Source organism: Coturnix japonica, chromosome 11, assembly GCF_054131305.1.
Source record: "Coturnix japonica strain WE chromosome 11, WE-NBRP24, whole genome shotgun sequence".
In the NCBI taxonomy this organism is placed as follows: Eukaryota; Metazoa; Chordata; class Aves; order Galliformes; family Phasianidae; genus Coturnix; species Coturnix japonica.
Window position 1 is genome coordinate 5,406,759 of NC_140673.1, and position 11,990 is coordinate 5,418,748.

An 11,990-nucleotide genomic window follows, 5' to 3' on the forward strand; every position below is an offset into this window, starting at 1 on the left:
TTAGAGAAGCAGACACATGTTGAGGTAAAGTAACAGCTGTGCAGGCTGTTTTCAACCTGTATAGGTGATAGCCAAGCTGTGCGGAGAGTTGTAGATTGTGCGTTCAGTTGGTTTGTCATTAAATTGTTACTGTTTTTTTAAGGAAGACCTGGGAAACAGGTAGACTTCGTAGCTGTTTAGCTGTCTTAACATACATATAACCAGGACTACAGATTTTAGTTTGCCTGCTTCGATGCAAGCAGTCATGAGCTGGATGTGGCTCTGGGCAGCCTGGTGTAGTGGTTGACCACCCTGCACACAGCGGTGGGGTTTAAACTATATGAGCATTGAGGTCCTTTTCAACTCAGGCCATTCTATGATTCTGTGATAGTTTTAAACTTAAGTTTCTTAGCAGTGCTTTTTGTTATGTAGTGAGTACACTGAGATTCTACTTCTTACTTCCACATCAGGTGGAGTGCTCTTGTAGAGAGGGTCCCTGCCACCCTGTGATAGGGAATACGATGCTGCAAGGATGCAGCCATTTCTTGGTCGGAACGTGTCAGCTTTTTAATAGTGCCCGATTACAATGCAGAACTGTTTAAGGCACTAATTGGAAAATATTGTATCCATTTAGAATTGCAGAGAAAATATATAGGTAAGCAGAGTGTAATTACCCAAAATGGAATTGGCCCAAGACTTGAAATCCATACTCCTGCAAATAGCGCGAGGAGATTTTTAATGACTGGAGATGATCAGGCTTCAGTTTCTTGTCTCATCCAAAAGGCAGCGTTCACAGCACAAGCTGCCATCCAGCACTGCAGGAAGGGGCTGGTTGCACCATGCTGCAGTATCACCATGCTCACACACTGGGCAGCACAATTCCTCCTCAACCATTGGGTTTCCTTCACTGGACTCAAGCAAGGATGATGAAGATGAATTAAAGATCTTCCCGTGTTTACAGATTCATGAGTAAATGGGCGTCTTTCCCTCTCTTAGACGTTGATTGTGGTGCTGAGTGCAAGGACATAAATCATGAAATGGCCCACCGATGTCATCGGTGCTTCCACAGAAAGTCACTGTCAGAGAATACATCCTAATTCAGGGTTAATTAACGTAACATTAAAATTATGCTTTACAGAAATTAATTACTCGCTGGGTCAAAAAGTGTGTTAAAAAGCTCAATGCTTTGTGTCTGCATATCCTCCTTCCAAATAACATCTGCCTGTGCCGCCCTGCTGAAGGATGCCCCAAAGGAGAAGGGTGAGCTTCTGCTGCAGGTATCTTCTGCCCCACCTGCAGGTCTGGCAGCGTGGTTGGGAAATTGGCTCACGGTCCCCATTAGTGGATAAATGAGTTGCTCACCTCGTTCACCACTGCTGCATCAAGAGATTTATAGGCAGGCGTGGGCTGCTGTAAGTCCAGATCTGGAGCACTAGGATGCAATGTACTGAATTTAGTGTATTTCTGCTATTGGTACTCAATAATTCATAGCATAACTACAATTCTCCAAGCTGTTTTTTGACTAGCTTTGTTACCTTTCTCTTGGATGTTGCAGGGCAGGGCTCTGCTCCACTGGGCGTGCGACAGAGGACACAAGGAGCTCGTTTCAGTACTGTTGCAGCACGCTGCCGACGTTAACAGCCAGGTAAGAAAGGAATGAAAACAGAACTTGTGTGCTGTTTGTTCTGTGCCCTCCTGACCGAGTGTTTCACACAGCTGAATTCTTCCAAAACCCCAGAGCAAGTTCTTTCACAACATTACACAGGAGGATCCCCAAAAGTGTCTGAGCTGAAGGGGCAGCAGGGTAACACACCTGGCTGGGAGCTGCCCCGGTTCAGCAGCAGCTCAGCAAGTGGTTCCTTCTGGCCAACAAGCTGGAAGCTCCCCGCTCTCACAGCTCAACACTCCTAGTTTTGTCAGCTGGCTGTAATGAAGGGCTGACCTGTGTAATTGTGATTGTGTTTGGAAATAATCGCTGGACATATTTCTGTCAGATGGTGATTGACTGCTCTTTACTGGTGTGGCTTTTATAGGCTTTGTTCTCCTGCCCAGTCTGGACAGAGATGCGTTCCTTTTGACAACTTTGCTAGCTCTTAGCAGCGAGATGGCTTCAGCAGCCTTGCAAAAGGTGCTGTGAGAATCTGTACAAAGTGGACCTGCACCACACTAGTGGCATGGCGTGCCCTGTAGTCAGCCCAGGGCGAGCCTTCCAGCCAGCTAGCAAGCAGTGTGTCAGATGCATCTGGGGAGAGCTTCCCTTTGAAATGAGTGGAGGTGGGTTCCACCAGCTGCCCGTCCCCTTTCCCCTGACAACCTGGGAGGTGGTTCCATTTGGAACACTATACTGCGACAGCATGCAGAGAATTCACTTCTTGGATATCCATCTCATTTCTTTGGAGGTAAAGTGTGACTCCTAGAAGGGAAGGCTGAAGGGAGAATCATCTTCCTTTTCTCCAAACTTCCATTTTCTGTTCCATTCTTTCCGTTCTTTTTTCTTGACACATTGCACATTTTCTAACCCGTTTATTTTTGGCCAGTAACAAAAGGTTAATAATAGCCATAAAAAAAGAAAATCAATCTTTGACTTTTTTTTTTATCCCACCAAGGTAATAAAGGAGAATCTTTATAAAGGTCCTGCTTTGCACGTAGGTGTGTTCCCAGGGAAGGCAGGCGCGTTTTTATTCCCAGCCATATATAAGTTGCAATAACGTTTTGAGACTACATGACCTCATGTTTATTTCTTCTTTATTTTGACCTTTACCCTCTGGGAATTCACATCCAGCGAAGGAGCAGAAAGAGTTTTTGAAGAGTAACCTAAAGAAAAAAGGGATGAAGGAAAAACTGTGGCTTCCTAAGCGGTCATAAACACTGCGGTGTCTGCTATTATGCATTACCAAATTCACTGCCAGTTAATGTGTGGGCTATAAAGAACCATGAGTTAGGTGTAAGGGGATCTCTGGTGACTTGAAGCAGAGGTGCCGTTATTCCAACCTGCACATGTGCCTTGCTCACTCTTTACTGCCTTGTTTTAGTTCACCCCTAGTGATGCTTGTCTTGTGAAAGCACTTGTGGCCTCTGGATCTGGATCTATTACTCTTTGCTGTTAAAACTTGGAGCAGGAGGAGAGCTTGCCTGGCTCCACTCATTCTCATAGCACACTCCAAACAGCTCCGATTCTGGGAAGAACCACGCTCTCCTGGACTGCAGTGATGGAGTGCAAGTGCTTTTTGTTTTAAATGGTGGTACTGCAGCTTCAGAAGGGTGGTTCATTAATGTCACCGAAAAGCTGCAGCTATTGAGTTCTCTGATTGTTCATAATTAGCTCTAATAGCACATTTGACAAGCGGTAACCGATTGCCATGGGCAAAGGGATGCAGAAAGGCAACAGGCTTCTCTTCTCTTGAAAAGGGGCGTTTATGCAACTGAATTACCTAAATCTTCAGAGCCAGAGGCCATTTCCAAGTGGGTGGTGGTATGGTGTGTTGGAGCCCTGCTGGAAATACCCAGAGCTGGGGATCAGGCTGATAACAGCCTCCTGCTGCTGCAGCTTTGCTTGCTTAAAATGTAGGCTTTTAGTTGCGTGATGAAGGGAAGGGGAGCATATTCATAACACAGCAGTTACGAAGCAGCTCAGGCAGCATGATTGTAATATCAATTTCTAGCTTTAAAATATATGAAGACATGAATAAGTTTTCCTTGCAGAAGGTCAAGCGACAAAGGAAAACCTTTTTTCCCTGTCGAAGTGTCAGTTGTGACAGTTTTTCCTGCAGTGTTTGCCCTGGCCTTGGGAAGGAGGATTTGGAGATGGGGGCATTAGATGCTGGATGTGCAGAATTGTAGCCCAGCTTTGTGCTGCCCTGCAACTGTGCATCCTTTGTGTACCCTGTGCTGTTTTAAGAAGGATAAAGGGCATCATAGTCTAATCATTGTCCATTGTGAAGAAGGATGGCAAGTAGTATCTTGTAACACCAAAGCAATAAACTTGAGACTTGCCCCAGCCTTGCTGTCCCTGCTCATCGTTGTGCAGTTCAAGTAATCAGCTTATCAACATTATGGAAGCTACTTATATATGGAAAATGGTACTGTAACTTGGCTACTTTGGTCACGACCCAAGTCCTAACTGACCTGTTTGCTTTGTTTGCTGGCCTTTCAGTCCTTCAGTAAAGGCACAGGTCACTGTACAAAGGCTTCAGTCCTGTTGTCAGTAAGTTTTCCAGTCACCCCTGAGCCCTCAGGGCCTTGGGAAGGAAACTTGAGAACCACAGCTGGAAATCAGCGGGTTGGGAAGTTTGTTGCCAGTAGATGTGGATTTTATTTTATCCGTTTGTAATTTCATTGCACATCATCAGGCGTTCCATGCTGTCTGCAGTGAGAGCTGGTTGCTCTATGATACCTATGTGGATGTTGTATGTGTGTCTTGAACTAATTCACACCAGGCAGCACAGCTGCTTGAAGTCTCTTTTGTTTCCTTTAAGAGTAGCAGGAGTGTGGCTGCATCCCCAGCCTGTCTTTTCTCCCAGACCCCTGCCACAAACCCCAGCACACAGCAGCTCTCCATCTGCATGCTAACATGCTTTTGAGTCACAGGGCTTCTGGAGCATGGGATGGGGGGTAGCTGTCCCCTCGTAATACCTTCACGTCCTCATTGGGAAAAAAAAATATATCTTTTCAAATGGAGACAATACAAACATAATAAATGGCAGGGAGGGTTCATCTCCCTCATGACTCAATCCTTCTCAAACAACATTATTATTGACTGGCCTATTGGTTGCCAAAAGGGAAAATCAATTGTACTAGAGGTAGTTGCTGGGCCACAGATCATGGTTCTAACCCAGCAGAGACAGGTTGATTTTTATCAACTGTCCAAAGACTAATTTCCACCATTAGCTAAAAATGAAGTAGGAATTAGGGATGTGTTGAAGATTGCTAAGATTGGTGGCCAGTCAGTTTTATTTGTGTGGCCTTTGTGTTTTCCTGCCTGACTCTTGAACTATTGCATGCATAGGGTAAAAAGAAGCCAGAAAAAGTCTGCACGTTGCTTTTTGTTTTCTTTTTAACTGTATTTATTCAGATTTCACAGCAAAAAGAGGAATTGCATCAGCATGGGCATCATGTTGGAGGTGTGTTGCAGACAAAGCAGTAACCAGCCAGCATGCATCCATCCCTTCCCTACCTGTTCCTCTCTATCTGAGAGAGATGCTGAGGAAATCAGCATGGGCATCATGGTGGTTCCTTATGAAAAGACACAGGTCCCAGGCTGCACTTTCACACTTTCCACTCCCCATGGAACATGTGAATGCCCACACAGGCTTTGCTGCAAGCCCACCCATGCAAATGTACCTGTTGCTGAGATGCCAGCCATCAGAATACTCAGCTGTTAGGACCATTCCCTAAGCCTTGTCAAAAATATCCAAGTCATGAGCTCTTTTCTTTAATGCCCCAGTATAAATTTTCCTCTAAATATGCTGAAAGCTTGGCTACTAAAGGCACAAGGACCCTCTCCTGGATCTGCAGATTGCTGCAGAGGTTTGGCGTAGTTCTACACTCAGCAAGCAAACATTGCAGGTTCTGCTGACCTGACCAGTGCTGCAGTGGAAACGCGCAATGGCAAACGGATGAAGAAACTAAACGAAGATGAAAGGCAAAGCAATGAGTAATGAGAGCAGAATTATTACCCACAATAGTTTCCTTCTTTCGTTACAGCCCCCAGTCCCTACCTCAATCTTTCTGTAGTCAGCTTTGCCAAGGAGATCTCAGAAGACTGCAGGCTTATACCCCTTCAGTCTTGACGTTGTTGCCAATGGGTGTGAAATCCATTAGCCAAAAGAAAGGAGAGATCTGCTTAGTGACAGAGGGTAGCTTTCTACATTAAAGCATTGACATGGTGCCAGTCACACAGTTATTAGAAGTGGCACAGCTCCATGTCTCTCCTGCGGGTCTCTCTGTGGAATGTAGATTGGCAGCAGGTTGAATGTTAAATGGTCACCACTCAGCAGATGCTGATTTTACCTACTGGGAGAAAAGTCCCTTTCAGCAGAAGCATTTGCAAAATATTTGCAGCTCTAAATATATGCCGAGGGATGCGGAGGCTTATCCCTGGGTTGCTCTTCAGCTTCTGAAGACACCTCAGGTCTCAGCAGCACGAGCAATGCATTATAAGGACAAGAAAGTTTCCTTCTGCCTGTATGCACCGATTTTTCTGTTGTGTTGTCTCTTTGCATCTTCCAGCTTGACGTGTACAGCCTTTGTTTCTTCTGCTCCCTGTAGACATATGAATCATTGCTTCATTGCTGGTGCAGCAAAGCAGTTGGCACCCCTGCTCAGGCAGCGCGTGCAGCGTTGCCTGCAAAGCAGGCTGAGACAACCGAGTGCTTCTGCGTGGTTCCAGTGGTCATTTCAGGACCCACACAGCCCTTTCAGCCTCACCATGCAAAACCAGCATTTGAAAACATGAAATCAAAGTGCCATTCTGGAAGAACTAGCAGTAGCCCCCACTGGTATATCCTCAAACTCTAAAGCTGCTCTCAGGGTAATCAGAACGCAGGGTTAAAATCCAAGGACCAGGGACAGCAGCAGGATTCTGTGAGTCCCTGCGAGGTTGCATGGCAGGTGGATATCACCTCGTTCCTGCACAGGGGCAGGCACTCAGCAGAGCCAATGCTGGTGTGTGATGGCTGCAATCTCTGGCAGTGCTCACAGGGACAGCCAGCAGCAGTCAGCTATTAGGTAGGCACACACAGCACTGTGTTAGCTGGCATGCTGTGTCGCACAGAGATGTCTTATTCCTTGCTGAATGTCTGTCTTTGCAGATGCAGGAATCAGTCTTACCCTGGGAGGATGTGGGGTGGTCCCATGCCCCTTTGTCCCAGGGTCATCTTTGACATAAGCACGTGTTAAAGTCCCTGTAATTTGTGAAGACATTGTTGGAAATGCTTTAGCCCCTCATTAAGGTGTTTGGTTAGCTGCACAAACAGGATACCAGTGGCAGCCAAGCTGGTTTTTCAGGTGCACGCATCACATTGGAATGGTCTGTAGCCTTACCTCATTTCCTATATCCCAGGCATTGGGTTGTGCTGGAGGAACAATGTTTGCCAAGCAACCAGCTACTCTCTGCTCAGAAACATGGGCTCCTGGATCATTTGCATTCAGCTTTCCCTGTTTTGAAGGAGCTAAATTCCACCATTGACCTCCTTCCTAAGGACTTTTCTGTATAAGAAAGTCTGATCTGGCTTCCCAAAAGGAATTTTGTACTCATGTGTTGTCAGTAGTCCTTTCCTGTTTGGTTAATGTAATAAATGCTGAGCTCATCACTGGGACATCTTGAATTTGCAGGCTTTGATGCAAAGTACTTTTGCTAGCTTTTCCTCAGTAAGATGGACTTTATTCCAGCACTTTGAATGCTGGGACACCAATTCTTTCTTGTCTTTTATAAAGACTTTAAGTCAGATTTTGACTAATTCACACCTGTTGCTCAGTTTCGTGGGTTGTAAGTGACAAAACAGAGCTCAAAATGGCAAAGCTCATTTAGGAGATTCCTATCTCTTAACATCTATATTTCTTTTGGACTCTTACTAGCACTGTAGCATGTCTCCAGCAGCAGGAATAATAAATGCCAAGGGGACAGAACAGGGTAAGCATAAGGGATTTTTTAATATATTTACCTGCAGTCCATGGCTTGGAGGCTCCTGAACCACTTCTGTTTTCTTTGTGCTCCTAGATTTTTCTTTGATAAATTTCTCTCCTTTCCTGTTTGGATCCCAACCTTCTATGCCAGGTGTAGTTCTATGGCTTAGCTGTACATTTCTTTACTTCTGCTTGCCACAACCATTTCACATGGTAGCCCATCATTCCAGCATCATGAGAAACAGAAGTTATTTGCCCACTTGCTTTTTCCATCCTGCTGTTGACTTCAGCCTCCTTAAGCCCTCTTGATCAGATTAAAAAGTTCACTTGTAAATTACACATTTAGTTGTACTCCACTTGGAAGTTGCTCTGTAACTTCGCACTTCTGTAATGCTATATTGGGTTGGAAAGTACCATGATAATAGCAGGGTGGCAAAGTCTTTGGCTGCACCAAATGAGAACAAACCTAAGTGCAGCAGCTACAGACATAAACACAAAGCAAGGTAACCCTTACCTTCAAAAAGCCTCAGCTAAGCAGAGAACTCCAGAGAGAGATGCCCTCATCTCCACTGCCAGCCCTTAAATGAGGGCTGGGAAGGGGTGTATCCTGGCTCCATCCCTTCTGATCACTCAGCTGCATTGGATACACCTGAGCTCCCCTGGGTTAGCCCTGCCTTCCCACCAGGTGCTCCATCACTGCCTCAAGCCATGACTTAGCATTTCTGCTACAACCTCCTCAAATCATTTCTAGTTCTTCCATAGAATCATTAAGGTTGGAATAGACCAGTGAGATCATCTAATCCAACTGTCTACTCATCCTTGTTTTCTTTCAGATGTAGCTCTTCTCTGTGCCCCGGCTGTAAGTGCAATTTGAAATTTCACAAAGCAATATAAGGGTGCTTTCTTACTCCTCCTCTTTCTTTTAGTGCCTTCTTTTTGTTTATTAACTACGGTTGAACACAGAGCTGGTGGTACCACAGACAAGTCCCTTGGAATGACCACCAGCAATTGTGTGGCTTTGTCTTTTATTCCTGTTCAGCCTTTCCCCCTGTAATCAACTCAGCTTGGCTGGAATTGATCAGCCTGTCCTAAAAAAGGTTTCACACCAAATGAAGGCCTGAACACAGGTGAAGCTGTGAGGTGCTTTGAAGCTTTCTGCTGCGTTTGTTCTCAGGTCAGGACCTGGCTATCTGCAAGCTGAGTTCCAACGCTTGAGAAATTGGTAAACTTCCATCTTCTAAATCTGTTTCTTCTGTTCCAGCCAATTAAACATTAAAATGAGCGTGACAAATAAGTGTTCATTTCTGGGTCAATAACTCCGTAGTATGTCTGTGACATGACTGGCTGAGACAATCCATTTCAGTACAGTCCTGGGCAACCCGACATCTTCGAGTATGTAATTGCTTTTATACCGAAAGAGAAGTAATAAGGATAATGTAGCTATCAGGCCTCGACTCACCAGTTCAAAAACTTCCCCTTGCCAATCAAATTCCTTTGATATTCAACCCGTTTCAGTCTCGTTCCAAAGGCATTCTTGTGCTGTCAGAAAATATCCTAATTGATAGATGCATTTTCTCCAGTGTTAGATGTTACCTTCTTGAAGATGCTCAGCTTTGTCCACCGGCCAATTAACCATCTGTAGGAGGAGTGCTCAGAGCACGCTTTGTGGCACTAGGCAGGGTTGCCTCATCCCTCCCTGTTCCCCTTCCCCTATTATATATATATTTTCTTAGCACTATTAGATTATTAAATGCTTAATGACTATTCCATTCCTGCTAACTAGACTTTTGATGAGCTGCAGCAATAAAACTTTGGAACGGCAAAGTGCGTGTCTGGTTCCTTTATAGGAAGGGCACATTTGGGGAGCTGAAGTAATGGGGGATAAAACTCAATTAATGAATAGAAATAAAAAGAAGTAAATGAGGTAATCAAACTCAGAGAAATTAGTATTGGCAGGTTCTGAGTGATGCTTTTGGATGAACAATCTTTCAGAATCCTTCCTTGTATGCTGCTGCCGTCTCTTTATTTATTATTAAAATAACATGATCCATGAGGCGCTCGGGGTGACTCCCAGCCTAGCTAATTCTAATTAATCCAGTCAGGGAGAGCAGCAGGGTAAGTGGAGCAGTCTATCGGATTGAAATTCATAACTTAATTGAGGTCAAAGTCCCGGGTTGGGAGAACAAAAGTCTTTCGCTGGGACCAGGCAGATCAATAGCAATAAATATCTGGCTTGGATACAAGTAGCTTATAGTGACGGATTATCTGACACTGGTCAGAGGTCTTGGTCTTGTTAAGGGCAGCGTCCTGTGGCATGTACGTGGTAGGGTGACTTTCATCAGCGTTCCTCCAAAACCCTGAGGAGCCCATAAAGGGCTCGTGAGAGCCACGGCAGGAGGAAGCCCGTAAAGAAGCCCACATGAGTCATGCTGGAACTTGGATTTGGTTCCTCCAGGTACGGGTCTCTCGGAAGAGGCACAAGGGCACGTGTCACATTAGTGCTGACGAGGGTTGGAAGAAGTTGCTCAGGCTTACAGGAATCTGGAGCTAAATCACAGCTTGTCCAAAGAAAGACCTTTAGGATGGGCGAGCTGAGCTGTATGCCAAGTCTGTATTTATAGCGTGTTTACAGAAGAGGAGGGGGGAATGTTGGAAGAAGGAAGTGTAAATAACCACCAAGGTAGATCTGTCATGTTAGAGGAGCCAGAAGAAATGGGGTTTCACCTGTTCATCGGAAATGGAGTGTTTCTGCTGTGAGCTGTGAGATGCCCCCTCTGTCTGTATAGCTCTGTATGTGCTGGTGATGGCCAGGGGATGGCCCAAACCTGAGACCTATGGCATTATGGCAGCTCTGCCCTGTTCATGGGCACTGCAATATTCAGCAACCTAAGAAGCTTCTCTGAACTCTGAAGGTAGGTCCTTCAGCTGGTGCTCGGTATTAAAATGCGATCTTCACCCAGTCCGTTTGTTATTAATGCTATATTTATGCAGATTCAACTATTCTGCTCGTATCCTCTTTGTAAAGGACAAATATTGCTGTGGTCAGCAGTCGGTACATCTCTGATGGATGTTGTTCTGCCAATGTACTTCAGCACAGCTTGGAAGTGAGATGGAAAGTGCAGCTCGGGCGCAGCCAGTGCCTGGTTGCCGTGCTCCCTCCTCCCCGTTAATGCTGGATAAAGCTAAAGCACCTGTTAACACCTGGTTTGCCAAAAATCAGGTGGTCTCTTCACCACCAGTCTAACAGTTGGGTTTCTGAGTAATTTCTGTTGTTCCTGTCACGTTGATGTAGAAACTAACAGAGAAATACAGGCATATACCATTGTGCTGTACAGTTCTTGTATTGCACCGTGCATCTGCTGAACGTGCAGAACTTTGAAATGGGGATTTCCCTGCAACTTGAATCATAGCTCTGATGAGGTTTGGGAGCACAAAATAATTGAGATGTGGATATAATAATTCTTTTCTTCTCAGCATAGAAACACACCTGTAATGCAGACCAGAAATGTTCAGAACCAACAACCAAAGTCCGCTGAACCCCTATTGCTACAGTGGGGAAGTTCCCTTAATGGCTGCATTAAGAATTGAGTTCAGGTTTCTAATTCCCCAGTTTTGCCACAGAATCCTGCATGACCTTGAACAAGTCACTCGATTGCTTTCCGTCTTGTTTTCCCATTCAGGAAACGATGGGGCAAATAATTGTTTTTTATCTCACGGATATAACAAGATTATCAAAATATGGTAGTTCTAAGACCCTGAGAAAACGGATCAAATGAAATTAAACAGATCTTAAAGCCCAGATGAAATGAGATGAAACAAGCATGAAACTATTAGGGAAAGAAATGTTTCTTTATCTTCTACAAATAAAAATGCAAAGTGATGAAGTGGCTCTTTTCTAGCTATTAGCAATAACAGCCCTGGCCAGCTGACTTTTGCCACCCTCAAAAATTAATTAGCGGGGTACAGTGTGGAATTTAGTGTGCTTCCAATAAATACCCCTAAAAATGTTGTCACCTCCTCCATGCACAGTGTTAGTGCTGTGATCATACCGCAATTACTTGCCCTTAAACTAAGAAGTGGCTGCTCTAAGTGAGATGCTCTAACAGAAGAGTTGGCAAATTTATTTGAATTGATTCCTGCTACAATATTTCCTTCCTTTATTGTACATCCAGCAGTATTATTTAAAAGAAAGGGGAAGGAATGGGAATAGTTCTAAAGGTTATTGTTACCCAGGCTGGTTTTGGAGGTCTGGTTCAAAGCAGACCTGACAGGGATGCAGACACCAGGGTAGGTTACCTGCCTGCAGGAAATGTCAGCTGCTTCTTCTTTCCTCGTTCTTTCTGAACTCGAGCTTTAATCACAGCCACGCTCAGATGAAATCTGAGGCT

The 11,990-nt window shown here is 44.9% G+C and overlaps 1 protein-coding gene across 4 annotated transcripts in view; it reads left to right on the forward strand.

The window, feature by feature from the left end:
* Nucleotides 1-11,990, forward strand: part of ACBD6 (acyl-CoA binding domain containing 6) — a 59,220-nt gene that overhangs the window by 28,075 nt on the left and 19,155 nt on the right. For 2 of the 4 annotated variants that reach the window (XM_032446197.2, XM_085512126.1), the window contains 2 exons: nt 1,535-1,624; nt 2,013-2,556. In XM_032446197.2, coding sequence (XP_032302088.2) covers nt 1,535-1,624; nt 2,013-2,057 — 135 coding nt within the window. In that variant the 3' untranslated portion in view covers nt 2,058-2,556. Of the gene's footprint in view, nt 1-1,534; nt 1,625-2,012; nt 2,557-11,990 lie in introns of those variants that run through there. The other 2 variants (XM_015869782.3, XM_085512125.1) reach the window with 1 other exon arrangement.